Source organism: Limanda limanda, chromosome 14 (assembly GCF_963576545.1).
Source record: "Limanda limanda chromosome 14, fLimLim1.1, whole genome shotgun sequence".
Taxonomy (NCBI): domain Eukaryota; kingdom Metazoa; phylum Chordata; class Actinopteri; order Pleuronectiformes; family Pleuronectidae; genus Limanda; species Limanda limanda.
Window position 1 is genome coordinate 15,788,577 of NC_083649.1, and position 24,380 is coordinate 15,812,956.

Genomic DNA, 24,380 nt, shown 5'->3' on the forward strand with positions numbered 1-24,380 from the left:
TGCATCGAGATTAGAGGCTTCATCTTCAGAGAGGTGCTCGGCAGGGTGTGGTGCAGGTTTTTTTTGCCGTTAAGATGCTCCTTTGTGCCGGTCTGAAAAGAAGTGCCTTCTTTGGTTTACAGCCGGAGATAATACAGACTCCTGTGGTTTTGTGCCAGAGCTCTCAGTTTGAAAGCAGATTAAACTTAATGGGCTCTGCTGTCTTTTTCTTTACTCTTATTAGCAATTATTAAAAACACCACACTGCAGCCAACACTGGCACAAAGAGACTTCTGCATGAGATGGATCGAGGAAGGTGTTTTGGCATTTTCACTGTCATTTGTCTTTTGAAAATGTCAACTCCATATCCATTCCGCTTATTAAAACATGCCACACTGGCTTCAAAGGAGTGTTACCTTGTGCGGGTAACATTTTAACAACCTTGAAATGAATTGAAAATGACAAAGACTTTTGGGTTTTTCTGATTCGCAATCCAAAAGTATGACATCATTTTTTAGAATGCAGCCTTCTGGTGTCACTTTGAAAGCTGCAGGGGCAGAGCTTAACCGGAGAGGGCTTAAAATGTCACCCACGCCAAATGCACACTTTCATTTTTTTGTAGCAGCTGTGATAACTCATGATCCCAAAACTTAGTATGACTGCATGCAGAATATATAAGTGTCATTTTGAACGTGTCAGAGAAAAATACCACAGACTAACCAGCTAGATGCTTCTGGAAACGAAGAGATAAAGCCAACATTCAGTCTTTAGAGGACACTGGGGTCAATAAAGGGAAAATGTCTATCTGTTGATTCTGTAATGAGTCAAGAAAAAAGCTCTTTCGCACAGAAAATGTTTTAGCAGTTAAGCTCATTGTGTGTCTTGTGCCATTACAGGTTGTTACGGGTCCATATGGGTGCACTTCTCATTGTGTAGCTGCATTTTAGGAGGCACAGTTTGTTCAATGCACCATGTAAAGAAATAATGTACAAACTCTAATGGAATGGCTAACACTAAGGTAGAGGGGGTGGGCCACTGATTGCACGACAATTGGTGGTTCAATCTGCGGCTCATCAAGCCTCTGAGCAAAACTCTCTAAGCCACACTACTCACATAATGTGGAGGTGTGGGGAGAAAGCCTGAGTCGTCAGCCATGCTGCCATCTAGGGCTGTACTCACACATAGTGGTTGCATTGAGCTAAATGCTTATGAAATCATAGTAACATGCTGGTCTATGTGAGTAGATACATTTTGGGTGAGCTATCCCTTTAAGTTCTTTAATCTGGAATTGTCACACATTTAAAAATGAAAAACAAACCTCACGTTGTGTCAATCGTGTTTACACACCGACTCCAAAACCTTCATACCCTCTTTGCAGACTTTTAGTGCTTTGCTTTGTGATGATCAATAAAACTGGGGTGACATTCAGGTGTCTCTGCAAAAATAAGCAGAGTTGTGAACCAAGTCTCTGAAGAACGGCCCTGTCGGCAGGTCGCTCAAAGCTCCTCCGTCTCTCACTCTTACACTGTAGAAGAGATTTCGACGAATTAAGCACTCAACGTGACGATAAAAAAATGGAATGTCCCGAGGCCATTTATCAGTGTCGTTTGTTTCACACTTACATTCCTGTTGAAGCTCCCGCTGCAGCTTCTGCCAGTGCTGGAAGTAAGAGTCTGATTAAAGCTTATGAAGAGGAATCTCATGCACTGCGTACAGACAATGTGACAGCTTTGGCGAGCTGAGAGCCCCTGAGCATCGGCCCTTCCACGTGCTGTTTAGAGTGTCTATCCACTTATCTTACACACTAACATATGAACAAAAGAACAGAATTGAAAAATTGACAGTTGTGACAGAACAGTGCAAAAAAGCCAAACAGCTCTTTCTGTGAACGGATTGTACGTGTCTTTACTTTAAAGACAATTTTCACGGTATATATAGTATGAGTATACAGTAAAGGGCAATATATACAGTATACAAATAGATATAATTCTCTTGTCTTCTGGAAACAAATGGAGGATACAGCAATGCACCATGAGATGATATCAAAAGCGTGGAGGAATTAAATGCAATTTGGAGTTTCACCCAATTATCCTGACATAAGACACAAGAAACAAACAGCACAAGTTGAAACAGGAAAAACAAGCAACATCGGTCTCGCCTTGCCAAAATCAAACACTGGTCTGGCCTTGTTAGCGAGCATGAATTGCTGATTTCTTATTTACATTTAGTCATTTAGACCTTAAATTTGCATATCCTCTCATTTATGCTGCTGTCTTTCCCCCCCAGATCTTCAAAAAGGGAATCCGCGCGATTGGCCTGGAGCGGAACAGCCATTAATTAAATAAGAAAACGGGCTGTTCCGCAACACTGATGTAATGAATCGGTAATGTTATGGCTTTCATTCACACAGACCATGCAATGATCCGAATGCTGCAGGAAAAAAACCAAACATGCACATTTCAGAGGGAGAGAGAGAGAGAGAGAGAGAGAGAGAGAGCGAGAGAGAGAGAGAGAGAGAGAGAGAGTTGTCATAAATCGTGCATGTTTCAATATGGCCTGTGATGTGGCACAAATGCAAGCGAGCTAATTCTTTGTAATGAGGGTCAGAAATGCTAATTATACGTACTGCATGAAATATGATTAAACGTGGCAGCAGCGTTTTTCATCATGAGTCAAGTGGTGTGTTATCTGTATTTTGCAGATTCCTGCTTCTTTGACCTCAGCAGGAGACCAAACGCTGCGTGTGTGGTTTGAAGATATCAGCCCGGATCTTAAAGGCCTTCATTCTTCAGATGTGCTGCTCTCAGTCAACTTCAATTTGCAGTTACATCAGACATGTTTTTATTAAATGCATTTGCTTTTTGTCAGTATAATGTAATATAGACTTATGATATGCTTTTCTACTGGTCCAACACTGGTACATTTAACTCAACCTGCAGTTTTAGCTTCAGGATCATTTACAGGTACAACATGCCAGCACTCATTGTTATTTTGGAGTCAAGAAAATCGGAACTATTGTAACTATCACCGGAAGTTGTGTGGATCGCTTTCCAAAATAAAAGCATGTGTTCTTATGCCTTTATGTGAAAAGAAGCCAGGGAGCTCCAATTGTCTGGGTGTCAATGGGTATATAGAATTTACTGTATGGATGGTGTATTATACACTACACTCTGTTTAGATTTGGCTTTCTTTTCTACATATTTTTTGTTGGCCTATTTATTGTGAATAAATCTAATCTGAATAAAGTTTATCTTATGACTAATTAAGACCCATAGTAATATTATAACAATAGATGAATTGTAATACTATGCGCTATGGACACAGACATATAAAAGGCTCCCCACACTTCCAACTCAACAACAAGACTACAGGTATAAAAGACATTTTAAATAACCACAGACAACACAGCTGCATGGTGTGTGATCATTTGTGTCTCTGCAGACATTTCTTTAGTTTTACGACTCAGTGTTGATGTCTTTGAGGCTGTTTTGCATGTCTCTGTTGTTGTTTTGTGGCTCCTTTTGTTTTTTGTCATGCTTCTTTTTGTCCGATTTGCATCTCTTCGTGGTTACTATTCTGGGATATTTTGCTGTATATTTTGCAGGTGAAGGTCAGATGACCCTGTGATATGTGGATGCCTCTGCATGATAGGCCTGTTCAGTAACCACACATGAGTGTTGATCCAGGACCTTGAGTGAATGTGTATATAGCACGAAAGGGTCCCTCTGAGAAAACACAATGTAAGTAAACACAACTGCAAACACATATATCTGTAATCCTTAGGACCTCTGCCAGGGAGTTTATGTTTCTAGAAATCTTTCATCACATTCCAATATCAATATAACAATATTATGAGGAAAAGGAATTTTCAGGTATAATATCGGGGACTGAAATCAATGAGTGTGTACGATTTGGTGCAGCTTGATTGAATGTAAGAGGATTTCATTGGGCCTTGGCAGAGATATGCTCCTACTGAGGATCATTCTAGTTAGATAAGCGGTGTCTCAATTCAGGGGCTGCATCCTTCGGAGGACACTTAGGCTGCATGGACTACAAAGGTCGGACCTAAGTGAGAAGGTGTGGTCTACAGATAACCGTGATCGGGGGTCACCAGCTCATCCTGCCTTTTATCACTGTCGCCTAGCAACAGAGCTGAAATTCAACATGACAAGATATTTGTAATGCTTCTTGGTGTTTTTGATGCCCCTCTATGAAAAACAGGTTGTCAATTAAGCAGAATAATTCCTTGGGTAGATTGAGCCTTGAGCGATCCACCTGTGGGCACCTTCGTTTTTCAAGGAAAGAAGAAAGGTTGTCGACTGCAGTTGGGGGAGCCTTCGAAATCGGAAAGCCACAGTGGTCGCAATGTGTCTCCAAATGCATCCTCCGAAGGACGGATGCCAACCCCTGAATTGAAACTCAGCCATATTATAATTGAGCTTTTACTTTGAAGCCGCTGTCCGGAAGCGAACCTTCTCACCACGAGCTCTTGACTCGGCTGTTATGGCAACGGGAGTGGGCGGAGCTTGCCGGTGCCATTCGACTCCGGGGTGTGATGCGGTGATGAAGCGTCGGTGACCAGCAGCGGCACACAGGAGCCCCCCCACCCACCCGCTCAGCCACCGCACCGCTCCACCGGGACACCGCCGTGCGTAAAGCCTGCGCTCCTCTCTGCTCCGCCGCTCCTGTGACAGCAGCAGGCCGGGGCTGACCTGCCTCCCTCCATCCCTTCATCCCTCCACCTCCACTGGGTCTCTGCTCCTCTCGTACCCCCGCAGCCCAGGAACCAGGTCTTGTGCGGAGGACGACGTGGAAGGAGGTGCGATGATGATGATGATGATGAGGAGGAGGACTAGCGTGCGCTCTGCTCCGAGGATCCAAACCTGATCGCACAGCTGAGGTGAAGGAGGGAGAGAGAGAGAGATTTGGGGAAAAGTCGTGTGGGAGCTGACCCCCCCCTGAAGAAAAACGAGCACACAACAAGTTTGAGGCATGAGCCCCCACTGCTGACGGAGGAGTGAGGAGGAGGAGGAGGAGGTGCTTTGTTCCCCTGCTCTAGTTTTCCTGTCCAGACTTCTCAACCACAAAGTTGGACAACGCGGAGGAGAAGTTTCCGGAGAGTAAATAACAACAGTGCAGAGCCACTATCTCCTGACAGCTCCACAGTGTGTGTTTGTCTGCTGCAGCGGTGTGCCCCCCCCCCCACATGAACACTACAGGTCCACTCTTCATGCTCAGTGAGTGCGCACAGCCGAGCCGCCGGTGCCACTTGGTCTTTGGGAAATCACGGAGAAACAGGAGCATTCCGTGTGTGACCGTGTGCCATGGAGGTGACACGCCGGAGCCTCGTCCTGCTGCTGGGCTGCGTCCTCCTGGTGTCTGCAGAGGAAGGTGAGTGAGCCCTCTTCTTCTTCTAACGCTGCCCACTGCATGGACTGGTTTATCTGTGGCTACAACTGGTGTTATTTGTATGGTAGCCTAGAAGTGCAAATCATACAATATATAGAAACAAATCACAAAAGTCAACGACTCATAAGAAAACACAGTTGCGTTAATAAATAAACACAAAACTTCACAAAACAGTACAGGAACTAAGAAAACACAAGGATAGTAAAGGGAACACAATGATGCATTGATAAAAATACAACTTTAAATACGAACACACAACAATAAATTACGAAACATAACGGCAAATAAATGGAATACAATGGCAAATGAGAAAACCCAAACAAATAAGATAATATACGAAAAATAAAATAATACGAACACTCAATGATAAATACAAAAACACAACGTTAAATTACAAAACACATAGGCAAATAAAAGAAATACAATGTCAAATAAGAACACAACGACAAATGAGAAAATGCAACGGCAAACAAGGAAACGCAACTGCACCTATGAGGAAATACACTAGGAATTAAATTAACACAACTGTGAAACAGAAAAACACACGGCAAATAAGGAGGCACAATGACAAATCACAAAACCTGTGGACGGTCCTTCCATCCAATCAGCATCGCCTTGTTGATACCAGGTACCAAACTTTACTAGTTAGAAGTTAATACGGTTGTGTTTTGTAATTTGTCGTCATGTTGTGCAGTTAGTTTGTTTTAATTTGTATTCTGTTGTCTTTTGTGATGTGTAGTGTGTGTGATTTGCACTTCAGGGCCACCGTAGCATTACATCCTGTTCCCTCTCCTCGAGTGAGTGCAATAAAAAACCCACAAGGAATTTTAAAAGCATGCTGTGCAAACATCACATAAGAAGCTGACCTAAATCCACGGGGGAATCATCATATAAATATCATAGCAGGATATGACTGCAGCCACACTGATTAGAGGTACTTAGTGTAACATTTATATCTCCAACCCCAATATGAATGTCAGTGGTGCAAATGTGGTTCTTCTCCTACTTCTTCAAAGAGCGGCTTCGTCCTTTGAGTTTAAATAAAAGAAAAAGAGGAAAAACACCTATATAAATAAAGAAGATCGTTTTTTTCCCGCTGATATCTTCAATGAGGTCATATCTAAGAGTTTGTCTCTATTAGGTTTCACTTAGAAGCCATCAAAGGGCCCTAGGCTGCGTCCTTGGGGGGCCCTTAACCCCCTTAGCCTAAAATCAATACTAAAACATTCAGTGCGTGGAGGCTAATACGAGGCCGGAGTGATTTTTTGTGGGATGACGTCGACAACTGGATGAGACACTTTAGCTTTTCCATTTAACTTCAAGGAAAAAAACCTCCAGTGCTTTGTAACAAATGTGTAATGTGAATCATCATTTATATCAGGTTCTGCCAGCAGATTTGACGTTAATGGTCAAATTGGATCTGCGCCGTGAACCCTGGAGGGACAAATAACACAGACAAGACTGAAATGATCTGTCATAATGCCCTGAGAAAATTATGGTTGTCTGGTTTTAACAGGCCGGTGCGGCTCGGCATCATCAGGCAGTGAAACTACCGGGCCAGCGTGGGGATCATTTCCTTAATGCAGGGGAGCAGGTCTGACTTTCACGAGGCTAGGTGTTTATTTCTTTTTTTTCTCCCTACTGCCATGGTCGCTGGCATTAATGGGGAATTTTGCAGGTTCTACAAAGTGAACTGCAAACTTGAGTTTGTAAAAATGGTTGGTGACGCAACCCTCTGCAAAGGCTTTTATAGAAAAGGGTGGAAATAATAGGACTGTGTTTACTGGGGATCGGAGGATCACAACTTGGGTTTTCTCAAGGAGCTGTTGAACTACGGGCGTTTTTTTTTAAGTACTTTACTGCTGTGTCGGCTGCTTGCTGCTGTGGTCCTGTGAAGAAATCTGTGTTTGATCTCCATCACGCTTTTTTACTGGTTGGTACCGTGGATGGACGACGTGACTACTCCCCAAAACTAAAGCCAAAGAATCTTGGCTGCAGTGGAAGTCATAAATCCTGCCTCCTCCATGTTAGCTGATGGAACATTGGCAAAACTAAAAAAGTCAAAGTAAACATCAGAGAGATTTTTCTTTGTCCATCTTCATATACAGTCTCCGAATTGGCTCGTTGCTCCTTCACTGCGAGCTAAACACTCATCAAAATCTCGACTGTTTGCTGTCCTGGCTCCTAAATGGTGGAATGAGCTTCCCATCGACATCCGGACATGAGAAAGTTTGCACATCTTCAGCCGCAAACTAAAAACATACCTCTTCCGACTATACCTTGAATAAAAAATAATTTAAAAAAAAACGTATTACTAACAATTTTTGAAACTAACAATTTAGTAACACTTAAATGGCACTTACTTATAGCATTTTGTAGTTTTGCTTTATTTTTGAAGAAATTGTACTTTCTTGATTCTTGTTGTTCTTGGTTTGTACCCTCGGGTTGAATGCACTTATTGTAAGTCGCTTTGGATAAAATCGTCAGCTCAATGAAATGTAATGTAATGTAAAAGTTCATGTTTCACGTAAAACAAAGACTTGACGACCCAACAATTTCTCTGGCTAATTTCCCAACATATGCCGCTGTGGCATGAAAGGTTTTTCAATAAAATAAATTTGCCTTGAAAACAATGAGCGCTCATACAATGAACATTCTCCTGAAGTTTGCTCCTTCCAGTCAACAGTTGTTAAAAACCGGAGCTCCACAGCCATGCATGACTTCACCCACTCTGGGGCAGGAGCACAAATCTGTCAGCTACGTCTGGTTTTGAGGCTGGACGCTGCATATTTCTTGCACTCACTTCTTACAGGGGGGGGGGGGGGGGATTTACAGTGTGGCTTCTGCTATGTAGACTACGCAAACATAGGGATGTAGCGTGCGTGTCATCACCCATGGATTTCTTGAGTGTCTTTTCAAGCTTTGGATTTGGTGCTTGTGCATACACACACCGCCAACAAAAGAAGATGTCACTGCAGCTACTGCAGAGTCTGAATTCTTGTGGAGGGGGGGGGGGGACAGCCATTGTTGACTTTGTATTTCAAGAGAGAAGGTCTGGGATTTTCCCAGACGCTTAATTTGACTCTACGTACGAGTTTCACTTCTTCTATCTCTTTCTCAGGGACATATGAGAAAACTTAACCTCAAGTCTGTGTGTGTGTGGGAAGCTGTGTCCTGCAGGTCGTCGCTGGCGGAGTGATCACAAATAGAAAAGGCCTCAGAATAGTCGCGGTTTCGACTTTGCTGTGTTTTGCTCTCGCTGTTGTTTTAGAAGACGCTGGTTCCAAACAGGTGCAGCGCTGGCACGGTCTCGTCGGCTGATTCCAGAACATCTCTGTCTTGCCAAGTGTGAACAAGATGTCAGATTTCCATGTCTTGGGTAATGGCCTGCTCCTCTGCCAACAAACAGTGGATCAGCCCCCCCCCTTTTCTCCACCTAGTAGGGAATTCTGTAATGAACTGATGGGAGGGCAGATGAAGCTCACAGCTGCCAAATCTCTCCTCCTTTCCCAACTAAAGGATAAATGACTCACTTACGCACGCCACTCGCTGGTTCGGCACATAGATCTCTCTTCCTTCTGTCTCCATGAAGATTAAAACACAGACCTGCTGATCAGATAACTACTTTGGCTGGAAATTGATAACAACTTTTGGGTGGAAATTAGTAACAAGGATGCACACACATTGTCTCTCTCACACACACATTCTTTCCTTTTTAGGATTGGGAGGACACTGATATAATACATTCCCTTTAGCCCCTTACCCAAACTTGAACTATCACAGCTTGTATGCCTAACCCCAAGCCTTATCCTGACCGAAACCTAATTCTACCCTCAACCATAAAACTTGTCTGCATGCAAATGAGGCGTGAAGCCACTAAAATGGAGATTCTTTACAAATGCCTTCCAAATTGCAGATACTTGTTTCTGTATGTCTGTGTATTTAAATAACGGAGTGCTTGGGAGAAGAAGACACAGATTACTTCCCCTTTGTGAAATGATCATGCACCAGAAACAACAGTTGTGGCCATATACTGGTTTCTCCACTTTTGGTAAGCACCTATAGGTCTTATTACAAGTGTGCCGCAAACCTTAGCATTACTGCTCCACATTACCCTGCACAGGTGTCTGCTTGTCCTCACAACTTCAGAAAGACAAATACACACACACACACACACACACACACACACACACACACACACACACACACACACACACACACACACACACACACACACATTCTTTCTCTGCCTCACTTTACATTTAAAGTGTATAATGTGCCGAAAAGTATAACGGAGTCCTTAAACTGTAAAGACATAGTTTTATCCAGTATTAAATCTCACTATTGTAGCCCCACTACAATTTTAAAACATACTTGAATTTATAAATGTGAGCTATGAAGGATCCCTATCCTCCCACACACCCATAAAGTACCCATTTTGTTTTTCTCCCTGCCCCTCTTCATTCCTTGCACACACAGTTTCTCTCTCTTCCCATTTCCAAATGCTGTCACTGACAAAGCACCGCAGTCTCTCCCACCTGTTCAGGTCCAGAGCTTTAATGATATCAACACCATTGTCAGGAAACAGATGCACTAATGATGTGCTGTCTCTTTTCCATGGCTTGTTTTTTTGGCATTTTATTCATACTCAATCAACTTGTGCGATCACTTGAGATATAATAATTTGTCTTAATATCAATCGTTTTTTTTACCCAAACTTGATTATTTATTATATATTTTAACCAAATTCTACAAAAGTTGGACAAAGTAAACGTGTTTTTTTATTGTATTTGTGTTCCCATCCACAACTGTCATGTGGATATTATGATTGAGAGGTGAGGTGGCGTGAAAACCTTGCGGAAGAGGGCGCAACAAGAAGACATGATTACAGGGCAGCAGCCTAGTTAAAAATGAATGGAAAGGAAACCATGAAGATATGACCTTTATCTTTGATTTATGTATCAAAGTGAGGGAGGTCTTTCTCCTCAATGGATCACGCAGATCAGATGTTTTTGTTCGCCACAGGTTTTTGGCACGTCAAAGTGTAAACGATAGAATCTGTGTTTTCAGGGTCCTGGTGTTTTGTATTCTTTCTCACTGTCATGTTACTGGGGCCGAGCCATTGTTAATGCTTAAAACGTTTCCTATACCGTGACATGAAAGTGTCTGTTGTGCCTCTTCATCCCATTTTGCTTGAAAACATACATGTAGCTTTTCCCACCTCATCCATGTGTCAAATGGGTGTTGCAGTATTTCAACTTGATACAAAATTATCCAGATATTTGAACATGCAAATAGAAAACGTGAATACAAAAAAGTGGATGGAAAAACACTGTGTTCATGCATCTGGACCGTAGAGGAGGAGCGGTGGAGAAAGAGTCTCTGAAGTTGACGTGTTATTGTCGGCCGAGCTGTGCTGTCAAGTTGAGGCTGTGTCCCTTCAGCGAAATTGTTTACGTTCGGCTGGTAGACTTGTACTCAGAGCGTAAAGTTTTTAGAACAGCTTTGTAAATCCATCTCCCTCTGCTCTGGCTATGGGAGAGTGTCTCTGATCTCCAGTATGGTCTGTTTCTGCAGCTGTTACCTCCGCTTTTTTTTTACAAGTCATTTTTTTCGCATGGTATGCAACAAGAGCGTGCAGCTGCTGGTGTGATTGTTTAGCACGGGCATGTTTTGCTGTTCGGCTGGAAATCATCAACAGCACTTTTGAGCTTGTGTTGAAGGGGATAAGGGTGAACGGGCTGCCTGTCTCTTACAACCTCGAGTAAATTGGCCATCCCCTTATGAAACCAAATTAAAATTCACTCGATCCAGATTTGGAGTTGGTGCTGATCCAAGTTGTACATGCTCAAAACTGTCAGTCTCTAAACATGTCTGAATTGATCCATGAATTATTATCATTAAAAATGTTGAAAAACAACATAACTCGCGTTGTTAAAGAAATTATTTTAAATATCCTGCATCCACCTCCTGATCCAGATCTGCACCGGAATGCAATGGCCTCTTCCCTGACCATACGTCAGCCTTCCACCAAGTTTCGTGGAAATCCATTTTGTTGTTTTTGTGTAATCTCACTTTCAAACCAACCCACAAATAAATGGGGAGGGGTGAAACATTAAAACCTTGACAGAGGTGATAAAGACGCCCACATGTTCGCAGTGCTGTTCAATGGTAGCCATTGAAATGAAGCAGCTATATGCTAACTGCATGCCTCAAACAAATACTGCAACATTCACCATGTTGCTAATCTCCAACCTGCTAGCCTCAATGTAGCAGGCTCCTTAAAACATCCTGCAGATAGTTGGCTGCTTTTAGAGGAAACGCAAGATTGAGATCAACCCTCAAGAACCCTCAGAAAACAGGGATGTTCTCATATTTTGCACTAGTGTGTTTATTCTTTCACCTCCTGACTCCTCCATGGCAGCGAATAACATAATGCTTCACAATCTAAACTAAAACTCTCTCAAGTGTCTCAACTGCAGAATGTTTTTTATCTAAGAGGCTTCACTTGAGCCCCAATCCCTTCTTTCACAGACATGTAGCCTTTTCTTTTGCTACTCTTTCCACGTCCTCTGTCTCCTTGATGTTTGACTGGTGCTATCCTGTTTTCTCCTGCTGACTGTCTCCCCTGCCGTGGAAATGTGGATCGTTTCCCAGAAATCCCTTTAAACGGAACCGGTTTTTATAAGAAAGGGATTTGCATTTAAAGCAACCTCCCCCCCCTCTCTCTCCGAAAGCCTGTAGCCCATCATCCTCTGTACCTCAATGCGATGATTAGTTTCCTCAAGAGTTAAACAGGCATCCAAGTGCCACAAGTGCTCTCAGCCCCTGTCTCTCTCTCTCTCTCTCAGTGCCCCCCCCTTCATAGAGAAGGATGCATATGGCAGCGAGGAATTGCAGGTGCACGATAGTTTAGCTTGGTGAGAGGATGCACCCCCCAGCCTATACATCCATGTCAGGCGTTCACTTTGGAGAGCCGGCCTGTCCTCCACCCACGCGCTACTCTCTCAGAGTGGGACACAATGGGGACAGGCTGCAGCGGAGAGGGAATGAGGCCACCGCCTATCAGCCATAAGCACCAAGGAGAATGGCACTTTTAGAGGGATGGAGGTTCTCTTTGAAGTGAGTCAAGGAGAGATGGGGAGACCTGCATGCGTCAATGAAACAGAAAGAGCAAATGCGGCGAGGGGCAAGGAGGGTGCATGTCTGCACACCGAGTAATGAGCAACGTGTGTGCATTGCCTATTTGCATTCTGTAATCATACACACCTGGGGCAAGATCTGTCAGATATATGTGATGGGCTGAATATGTGATTATAATAAAGAGATTAAAAAGGGTCTTTAATTAGAGGACAACAACAGAGAAGGGGAGGCATTTGTCTCAGCCCCATCTTTATCTGGCACACTGATCACATCCATTATTAGAGGCACACTGAGCATTGTATTAGGGAACTCGTTGTGAGGCATTTCTGCGCGGGCATTGTCGCAATGTTTTTGTGAAAAGTCGAAGGAGGGGATGAGGCAGCATGAAGCTGGTGAGACGTCTGAGTCTGAACGTGCAAGACTTGATTAAAAAAAGCAACCTAAAATCTCTCTGCTTGAAGCATGCGCTGCCAGTCGACGTGTTCGGGATATTTTCTCTCCTCCCTGCATCACTGGTTGACCTACATCTTGTGTTTGATATCTCAGTTTTAAGTTAAAAACGCCATTCACTTGGTTCAGTGTCAACCTGGAGAGATCACGTTCACATTTGCTCCCACCTTTATGCATGCACACGGCTTCACGTCTCCCAGGGCAGCTTTGATACACCGCACTGAAGCAAGTTGGCTCTGCTCTATACGGCATAACAGAGAGATTCTAGCACGTAGCTGTGTGCAGGCTTCAGGAGGGAGCCAGGCTCCATAAAGGAATAGGTCAGTTCAATTAAAGAATCATTAAACACCTTTTCCTGGCAACTTGAACTCTTGTTTTGAAGGAGTGCTGCACAGAAAAATGTTCTTTCACCGTTTGCCTTCTCCCATATCACTATTGCTTCAGTTGCACATCATTTTTTATCTCTCCTCAGCCTTATGCAAAAGAGTCATTGTATTATTAATCTCGGTTCACTTATTGGGGGGGATTAGAGAAATGTGTGTTTTTGGAATTCAAAGTGTTTGTAAATGACTGAAGTCATCCCCTGATGAAAACACAAAATGGCTGAGGGTGAAAAATGACGCTCTTTTTGCTCGAATAAATCCTTTCACATCCAACGATATATATATATATGGACACATGTCTCTGACGCACAAACCCTGATGCTTGTAGGTGCAATGCAGGTACGGATGAGGAGAATTAGCATGTCTGTTGTTGATTGAACATGAAAGTGTGATGTGTCAGAATAAAAGAGAAAATTCTCTGTCTATTCCCTTGTATTTCCACTTAGATGTGTCAATCCTTAGATGGTTTATTTAGCTGGAGTCTGCACTGTTAGCTTCAAGCTGTCCACCTCCCACTGCAGATTAGTCACTGAAAGCTGCGTGCGTGTGTGTGTGTGTGTGTGTGCGTGCGTTTTCTTTGGCATGATTTGATTTTTTTCTCTCAAAATGAATTGTAGGCTGTGCTTTAGTGGAGGCTTTGATAAAAACTTGTTTTAAGTACAGCAGTAGACATTTCTGGGGCTCACGGAGAGGTCGGAGATGCATCACAGCAGTAGTTGGAGCAATGTGGGTTTTTCATCAAACCGGATTTGAAATAAGATAGGTCACCTGTTATGTATTATTTAATATAAAGTGTAAGCTCACATTTCCACGCTTTTACTGCTCAAAGAAGAGTGGATTCGCTGCTGAGAGTGAAATATTGCATTCCAGCTCTGTAGGTCAAAAATTCAACGTTTCATAATGGAACCCAGTTTAACATTCACGGTTAAATGACAGAGGAGACACACATGCTTATAGTCAATCGATACTCTTCTAACTGGTGAACTAGCTGGTGTAATTATCCAGAGACACAGAAAACACTGGGGTGGCCTTCTCCCCTGCTGGTTGGGAAGATCATCCCAGATTTCAGCTCTATGTGACTCCAAAGGGTCCGTCCTGCAGGGGTGCCAGTCTACAGCTGACCTAACCTCAGGCTTTCCCGTGGATGTGAGATGACGGGGGGGATAAAATCCTCTTTGTTAAGAGATTGAAAAAGTGTTTGAACACAGGCGCCTCACCTGCACACTCCCATGGTGATGACACACAGCTCTCCAGCAAGAAGTTGCCCTCAAGCGCTCCATAGAGTTGATAACTTAACTTTAGGCTAGTTGGTTTTCGGAGGGCAGTTTGGACCACAGTGTGATAACGTGTGATAGTTTCCAGGCATAGAGCAGTGTGACTCTATAAAGTTGTCCGACCTGAACTTAGTCCATGAGAATCTTGATGCTGTAGTAAAAACAAACCCACAGATTTATCGACAGCTTTCATTTTTAAACCACTGTGAGACAGAAGGTCTGCTTATGATGCAGGTCTGCGGAACATGTGTGTCCGACCTGCGTTGGACCTGTTCAATAGAAAAACCAACTCCGAGTCTCTGCAGTGTAGTTTGAAACATTTCAGTCATAAAACCTCAGAATAACATGAATCACATTAAATTATTTATCACATGAAGTCTCGGTTTCTCTTCTTGGTCTGTATAGTTTCTCTCTTATCCTTTCTCTTTTTTCCCAAAGGATCTATAAATGACATTTGAACAACACATATCTTTCCATTCCTGGCAGCAACGCTAGTTCACCAAAGCTAGGAGCTGGCTGACCCTGGTCTGAAGGAGGCTCGGCTGATTCCGATGTTTACAGACAGAACCCCAACGGCGGTTTGACCTGTGTCACTGTGCCACCGGCTTTTGAGTTTTCGGAATTCGTTCCCAAATTATTTGAATTTTTCTTTTAAATACCAAACTGAAATTGTCTGACATTTGTCTGTTTGTATTGAGAGGGGTAAATCTAGATGCTTTCAGGGATGTTGTCACACTGAAGATGAATCAACGACCAAAGTGTCATTTCCGGGTGTAAAAAAATTATTTTCTAAGAACTTGAACCTTGAGTCTTTGTTCCTCTCGTTCCCTTTTTCTCCTCTACATTTGTACAGACTGTAGCCTTCGACAGCACCGAGCAGAAACCTTTCACTAAACACATGCCTGCAAAGAACATCACAGCACAGAAAATGTCTTTTAAAACAGCAAAGTGCTGAAATGTACTGTGCAGCACACATCCATTTAGCCAGGCACTCGCCTTTCAGTCTGATGGCATCAAGGTGAAGAGAAACGATACATGTTCTCTAACTTAAAACATGTTTTTCCATCTACAGCAGCGGGAAGACGTAGCATTCAGTGTAGTGGGGGGAAATTCCACTGGATACAAAGATACAAAAACATTAAGTGTTGGTGGGGAGAGTTTGAAATTTTTTGTATATATTTTATTTATTTTTACATTGAGTTGATTTTGATTAGTTGAGAAAGATGTGTGGGATTGTGGACGATGTCTTCACAGATGTTGACTTCATGATTTCTTGCTACACGTTCTGTCACAGGCTAAACTCTCCGGCTACTTTTGAGTTTAGGCTTGTTTTGAGTATTCAAGTGTACTTTTACACATAAGTAACTCTATTGTGGGGACTGAATGTGTATTCGGTCCATGTAAGACCTACATGTGAGAGAAGCAGCCTCTTGTTTCAGTGCGAGCCCCTCGTTTTAGCTTTGCTTTACTTGAAAGAGTCTTCCGTTCTTCATCCTGTTTATGTTTGTGTTGCCTTTAAGCAAGTCCCCCTGTCTTAATCCGTGTTGCGTAGAAGAACACAAAGCAGCATTCCAAAGATGTAGAATATTGCTGTTAAAGGCGTTTTAGTGGCACAACACAGTAAACGATAAAGCATAATATGAAATGATTGACGTTTTTTCCATCGTAACAGGATATTGGCGCTAATGGGGCTCATTATAATAATTGTCATGTGAGAGGGGGAAGGCAATTTAAGGTGAAGAAATAACATGGATAATGGAAGAGAGAAATTGAGAGTCTGGTTCAGGAGGGAGAGAGTAATGTGGATGGAGCTTTAATGATCAGTCAATGAATGGATCCATTGATTGACAGAGGATTAAATGGCCAACTGTTTTCATAATCAAATTCATTTAGTTATTTTTGTCATTGTCTAAGTGAATCATTCCAGACAATTTGTGTTTCCAGCTGCTCGTATGTGAGGATTTGATGTTCTTAATTATTGTATATTAAATTTCTTTGTGTTGGTCCGACAAAAATAAGGCATTTTGAAGGCATTGTCTTGGGCTTTGATAATATATAATGGAAATTAATAGTTAATTAAATAGGGTTATATATATATATATATATGATCGGTATTAAAAGAAATAAGTGATAGTTGTAACTCTACCTCTCAATAAAGACCAGTCTTTATATTACAAGAAACCAATAGCTCACACACCACTGGTTTATCTGTTTTTTTAATATGGGTATGATCCCTATTCCTGGCTGAGTTTGACCTCACAGTATTCTTATGGGACCTATTATGCCTTTCCTGAGTTTCTGTCATACATATATAATATTACAGTTTTGGATGTTCATATTAAACGTTGCCAAAGTTTCAAATAATGATGTAAATGTATATAACAGAAATCCCTGTGAGACGTGTTCACAGACGTCAAACTGCTCTGAACGCTCGGTTCCAGTGGTTTATTTATTTTTCCTCTATCCCGTAACCGGCTCCAGGCTCGGCTCATTTTCCCATAATAGTCTACTTAATTGGAGTTATAGTCATTTAACATACTCCGCATTCAAATAAGTGAAAGAGCAGGTATTCTATACCATTGTTTGGCGTCACCAAAATAACTTTTTAATAGCAACAGAGGGTTTCCTCTTTCAGTCACCATTTTACCCAAATTCTCCTATATTACACTAATAAACGGCCCATATAAAGTTATTTTAATATACAGATTGTGATTGAAAGACAAAATTTGACATTACTTTCCACAATAAGTATTTAAAAGGCGTAATATTCATCAAACAATGACGTCCTGTAATATTTACTGCGGTTGTTCGTGTTGTTGTTTACTCTCATATTCTGGATTGGATTTGGGATCGAACATATATATGGTGGATTTGAGAAGTTTCCATTTCAAATCAATTGTGCTGTATTACATAAGCTACTTCAAGGCCTTCACTGATGTCTGGACTTTTCCTGAAATCTCCTCAGTCAGTTGCTGCAGACATTTTTTTCTGCAGACATTTACTGCAACTGTTCCTGCCAGTAAAAGAAACAAATGTGTACGACGCTTCTAACACGATAGACTTGAAACTGGAAGAATAGATAAATCTCCGGGTGTTAAAGGTCCGTTACGTCCAAGTGTTTGTAGTATTGTCGGCAATGCAGAAATAAGCATGGGGGTTTCAATGACTAGTTAATTGATTGATTCACAGTTTGCGTTCAGAACCACCGAACAGGTCAGAGGATGAGGCGCTACTCACAAGCACTGGATGTTCAACTAGAGGAAAGTGCCCTTTTAAGGAAGCTCTGTAAGGAGACTCCAGCTAATATTGCTTATGACTTTTTTGAACTGTGAATCATGCAGAGGTACTAGTGGAGTCTCAGAGTGAAAATATAGAGCTGGAAATTAGCGTAATAGGTCCCTTCGAAGGCTGCATGGCTCGTGGTAATGCAGCGGTTTTGAAAAGTGCAGAATACTCTTATAGGATTCGGTATCAGGAAGCCACCAGGGAGTTGGTGTAGCCTGCAACAATGTTCTCAAGCAGCCAGTCAGTGGGGTTATTTTTGAAGAGGGTTTGATAAAAAGCAGCTTCTCTAATTGGAAGTAGCTGCAGTTGAATTCTCTCAGTGGCAGATCAATAATTCCAAATGAATTGAAGTACACTGTAAAGCCAGGTGTTGAATCACACATATGATGGATTGGGTGGGAAAAGTATTTGTTTTAAAGTTTTGAATGCGTCTGCTTAGAATCGAATTCTGAATGATTAACAATACATCCATTGAGAAGACAAAGGTTTTTTTTTCTCCTTGCGTCCTGTTGAGAAGAAAATGTTAAAATCTATTGCTTTTGCTTTTCCTTGCCAGTATCAGTCAGTTCTCATTGTATGCACACGTCCGGCAGCAAACACTTCCTACAATAACCCTGAAATCTGTTCCCAAATGCTCCTACAAGTCACCTCTCTATACATAGTGGCCATTATTCATCCAGTGTAGTCTCTATGGGAATATCTCTGGCCTCTCCACAGTGTGAATTGTGTTTGTCCGAGGGGAAAAAAGGCTCTTTGAGTCCACGATGCACGAGTGCCGTTGAGGAATTGACACTAAAGGTTGAAACTCATTACTCGTAGGCGGCAATATAAAGAGGTGCCGAATCAAGTAGATGTATCATATCCTCTTAACCTTAAATCTCTCATTTTACGTCAGGGTCAAAACATTTTTATACCATTCTGGTTAAAGTAAACGCTCTCTTTGAACCAGTGTGGCTTGAATAATGCAACATTTTTCCCTTTCACTATATGCCACAATTCATTATAAAGAGAATCAGAGATGCACCTGCATTTGTTTTGTTGTTCAACACCAGGGGAGAAGCTTTTGTTAATTTGTTTATGCTGTGATGATCCACAGATGGATTCATGTTAAACGCAGAGCCAGGATTTGAAAAGATTAAAAAGGTGTTTTGCCCGAAGACAAGAACACGCGTGCAGCTGAACAATAACTAGAAGTCAAAACAGTTTAACTGCCGTTCTGAATTGATTAATAGCTCAGGGGTAGAAGTCTTCTAATCTCTCATGTGAGTGCGAGTGAATGATGCACTTGTGGGAAACCCATCTTCAAGTGGAGATGATTAATGTAATGATTCTGTCTAGTGAATCTCTGTTGGCCGTGTAAACGTAATGGAAAACATTCAGAGGGCAGGTACACGGACCTGTGCCTAATCCTCAGTGGGTTGGGTCAGTCAGTTTGATTCACTGCAGTGTTGATCCTCTCCAGTAGCATCTTTGGTTTCTGTCCAGTGTGAAGCTTCCTGCCTAAGTAGGTCACATCCTGTCCTGGGACAGAGACCAGCCGCTGCACTGACACCGCGAATCCCCTACAGACAAGACAGGGAAAACGTGTTAAACGTGTCCACATTTTCCTCATCTCACCTTTGCTACTTTCAGCTCCCGTCACGTCGCTCCTTGACACATACTTAATGTGGCCAAGGGTATTGTTTTACAGTCGGGAAGGAGTTAAATTGGCCCCCACTTGCACGGGAGACGGGGACAGGAACCGCAGGAAGCTGAGGTCTAATCTCACTAGACACAACTCTTGTCAAAGATACACAAACACGGTTTACACACACACGCAAATTTCATGCCCTACACTCACAAAACAATGCAGAGCTGACATGTGAAGGAAAAAAAATATTTTTTCTCTTCATTTGCATTCTTCTTGTGCACGACGGTAGATAACCTGAGTGCCAAGGACATTCAGCATTAGCATTTCACAAGTTTCACCAACAATAGCTGGGTGGTGATCACTCCTCGCGTACAATGAAGGTGATAATCGCATGCAAAAGGATTATTTTAATCCGTTTCTTGTAGCTATTATAATGGATCAAACACTCTTGATACAGAAACATTTCAAATCTGACACATAGTTTGCTGTGTGGGTAAATTGACTTTGCAAGAAATTTAGGGAAATAGGGAAACAGCAGGGTTCTGTCTCAGGCTGAAAAACTCTTTGACCAACAGAGATGTTTGGGTGTAACCAGCAATATAAACCTTTGTTAATTGAGCTGCTTTCAGACATGCATTTCCCAGAGCTTTTCCTGCCAGAAAAATGTCTGGAAAATATTCGAGTGAGCCGAATGAGGTTTCTAACATGACGACGCAACGGATGCAAAAGTGACCAATGCAACTTATCTCATGATGAACAAAAAGGAGCCAAACATGAGCCAAATGTCTGAAAAGAGCTTTAGTGAGCTTTGGGGCTCGTAGTTAAAAGAAAACGAAAAAATTGGGGTTTGATGTTTCCCTCTGTTTGTAGTCTAGCGCTATGCTAAGCTAACCAAACATGAGAGTGGTATCAACAATCCTGCGTAATTTGTGGAAAGACAGCAAATAATTATATTTAACAACGTGTATTCCTTTAATTTAAAATGTGAAGGTATCAAGTTACCTTAGGCACCAGAATAATCCTCGAGCATGTCTGATTTCAGGGTACTGGCTTTGCAAAATTTAAAACACGTGGCGGCTTCATCCCCCGAAACATGAGGTTCTGAGTAAAACCTGGAGGACACGAACTCTCCTATCAAAGACTTATTTCACGACTCAAAGAAACTGGACAAAACTTTTAGATCGAGCCTCGGCAGAGAGCAGCTTCAATCCCAAACCCCCAAATGTGGTGCAAGCACATGGAAATCCTTAACACAGCAGTTCATGAATTATTACTTGGAATGATTTGAGTACTTTATGATAAAAAATGTGCATTTGAATGACTCAAATGGTTGAGAAGTCACTTGCGTATTACATGTAAATGGTTTCATGGTATAATTAATAAACTGGCCATACAGAAATGCATCATAATGACACCATGCCTGGAATAGCTTCATGAAAACACAATAGGATCTGAAAAAAATACACATAAGATCAAGTCACCTGATGAATGTAGCTATAATATTGTCGAATAGACAAATCCCAAAGCTTCCAACATCTCTTCTTACGTTTCTCGTTTTCATTTCCCCTGTTCTTCCCCTCTCTAGGTGTATGAGTGTAATCGGCACTCGGTTTCTTTAATTAAAATGAGGTCTAATTGTAGCTGAGGCAGGGGTAATGTTCGTAGGCCTATAATTTCCCTCTTGCAATCCAGAACCCCAGAGAAAGTAAAAAATAGGGAGGGATCTAGAACACTGTGTAGAAGTGAAATGTGAAGTTACATTAAGAAAAAGGGGCTTCAGGTCAGATGGCCTCCTGCTCTCGGGCTTGTGGACATTTGTTGAGCCTGATGACAGCTGTGTAGAAAACAAGGGTGTTTTCTTTGCTTTGTTTCACTCTCCTTTTGTCGGAGAGCACAAAGTCTTGTTTTACATTTCAAAAGAAACCAAGCACAACACCCTCCACTGTTATCTGCTTTTCATGAAAAAAACAACTAAACCCTTTCCCTCTGCTGTGTATTCCCAACATGGTGTGTTGCTAAAAATAAAACTCTATCATGTTAATACTGATACCTCAACCTATTTTCTCCACACTCACCTCGCCCTGGCTGTACTTGAAAACAAAAATTGGCTTATAAGTCTGTTCAGAATATATCTTCATACTGTAATTTTTTCATAATTATAATTCCAAGGCTCAGCACAGGTCCTGCTGCCAGCGCCAGTGTCAGTTTAGACTCGTCTGGTGTCTGTTAATGCCAGCGATTGTACTGTAATTACTGTACAATTCTTTGTTTGGGTTTTTTAAATATGACCAGATGACGAATTTTCATTGTTCCTACGTTTTTTTCTTGCACTCAGGGCAATTCTCCGGCAGTGGGTGGCCACCTCTGCTGAAAGAATGTAGGGGAAACGCTGGCTTCCTCTAACGGGGCTTAAGCCTGACTCTGCTTCAGTGAAAGGCCTTGCATGCACATAATAGAAACACTCGCGCTCACGCATCCTGTCTCATAAACCTTAATGATAGAGCAACGATAAACAGTGATTACCAAGCCTGGGGCAGAGTGTTTCTTTACCACTCCTTCCCTCCTACCCCCCAAAAAGAAATCACCATGAGAGAAAGGAGGCAGGTGTTCATATGAAAAGTCCTCACACCGGGAACCTGAAGATGAAGGTGTTTGAAATTATGCTGAAGTGAACTCCAGGCAGACTAAACGAGGGGAAAGCACCGGCCTGGATTGTGCCACCCAATTATCCTCCCCATCCACCTCTGTCCTCTATTTTTTTTCTTCCCTCTCTCCGCTCTTTGCAGACTTTCCTTCCCTTCTCTTTATCGCCCGCCTCAGATTGTTGTTTGTGGGCTGCTGGGGTGTTGAAGTGGGAGAGGGCGAGAAGCGTGTGTGTGTGTTTCTTACCAGGGAGTTTGCGCACGGGAGTGTTAAGCGAGTAGATTGTAAAAGAGAAAAGAAAGAAAAGAGAAATGGTGGAAGAGCAGCGGGAGACGTCAGCGATCGAAGCTACGTTTACCATTTACCTCTCAGCGTGACATAATGACAGACCTGCTGCATATGTAGCACCGATGATTAGTGAAGTCTTGTGTCGCTGCTTCCGTGTGCCGTGCGTTGAGAGAGGTCGATGGGAGGGGGGGGGAGCGACACTGAGGTGGAATGCCATAAGTACAATTTAAGTAATACTCGCTGTCGACAGAGGGGTGGAGAGGGGGGGTGGTGTGTGTGTGTGTGTGTGTTGCTCCCTGATGGTGAATGTATTAAATATCAGGGGCTCAGATGTGAGCAGCTGTGGGTGTGATTGAGTGACCATTGAAAACGTTAACGGGAAAAGCAAAGATATAAAGACGCAGATATTAATAGACAACACGAGATGCCGTCCACTTTAAACACTCGCTCTTTTATGGTTAATTATTTTGCATGAATATTGTTTATGTGTGGCAGTTAAACGTGTTTTATTCTGAAGGAGGAGCAGCGTTGGGGAAGAGGAGGGTGTATTTATTTAATGAGCTTATCAGAGGATGTATTTTTATGAGTTTTCGTACAGACAGTGTGACTTGTCATCAAGTGTGGTTTGACTGTAACAGTGGTGCTGCTTTCAGAATGAACACCAGACATTCTCAGGAGAATTCACAGCGGGAGAAGAGTCCTGTTGATGCTTCTAACAAGCAACAGACACAAAACTGAAAAAAGAGGCGTCATGCAGGTAGAGGACGCGGCAGAAATGTTCTACTTGGAAAGACAACGAAATTTGAGGAGCTACTGACGATAAAAAACAATTCTGATGCGTGTACGCAGATGTGCAGTATCCCAAAATGAGCAATATGTGCAGTGGGACTTATACGCCAACTTGCCTCAATGTTCAGGACGTTTTCTTGCTGTTGTCAACGTGTCTGATCCTGACTATCTCCTGCTTGGTTCTGTTATATGTAAAAGTCCAGAGAAGATCTGGACATACTTGTGTGGACATTCTCCAAAGTTTATGTCTGAAAAACGGCTTGAGGGAAAGGAAAAGTTGAGCATCAAGCAAAATGGAAGAACAAATAGATTTATCTTATGTTATCTGATTAGAATAAGACAAATATCATCCTAAATAGATGATCATTAATAGCCTACTGTTGTCAGTACAATTTAACATCTGTCTCTTGACGGCTGCAGTAGGAAACGGGAGTCAGATTCTTCTTTATCTCTCATTTTTTCTATGTCTCACTGTGTGTTTTATTGGGATGTGGGTTGGAAAGTGCTAAATATGATTTCCTTTCATTTCCACAGGATCACAAAGATTAGTAACTGTGGGCGTTGCAGTTATTTTAGTGAAATACTACAAGTTTTTATCTCTGAAAACGTACACCCGTATAATTGGATGGTGGAATTATTTAATAAAGCAACAGAAGAGGTCTTTTTTTTTTTTAAAAAGGAACGAGCGGTCTTATCTCACATTTGGGTGAATCCAGATGGAATCACTGAATCTGTGTCAAACATCAGACGAGGATTTATTCAGAGCACATGTTCTGGAACAAAGTGACATGTTGAACCAAGTAGGCGGTGGAGACAACACATCTTAAACAGTTAAGAAAAGCAACAATTTGGCCCTGACCATGAGAGTGAAGCATTTTCACATCGTTTTTTATGGTTGTGATATTTGCCAGTTACAGTTAAAAACAATAGGCAACGATACAAAGAACTGAATCTCATTAAAATTCCAAATCTGTTTTGAGTGTATCATGTTATGTATATGAAGTTTAATATCAAGAGCAACATACCACAAGTCCAATATATATAACGATATATTGCTTATGCATTGTGTAAGAACAGTGAGGAGGTAAAGCACATGATCAACCTCAG

General features: G+C 42.1%; 1 protein-coding gene across 1 annotated transcript in view; it reads left to right on the forward strand.

Moving 5' to 3' along the window:
• The first annotated feature begins 4,597 nt into the window (after positions 1-4,597).
• The window catches only part of LOC133019207 (ephrin type-B receptor 4a-like), a 43,752-nt gene continuing 23,969 nt past the window's right edge, over positions 4,598-24,380 (forward strand). The window contains exon 1 of the mRNA XM_061085601.1: positions 4,598-5,370. Coding sequence (XP_060941584.1) covers positions 5,304-5,370 — 67 coding nt within the window. The 5' untranslated portion in view covers positions 4,598-5,303. The remainder of the gene's footprint in view (positions 5,371-24,380) is intronic.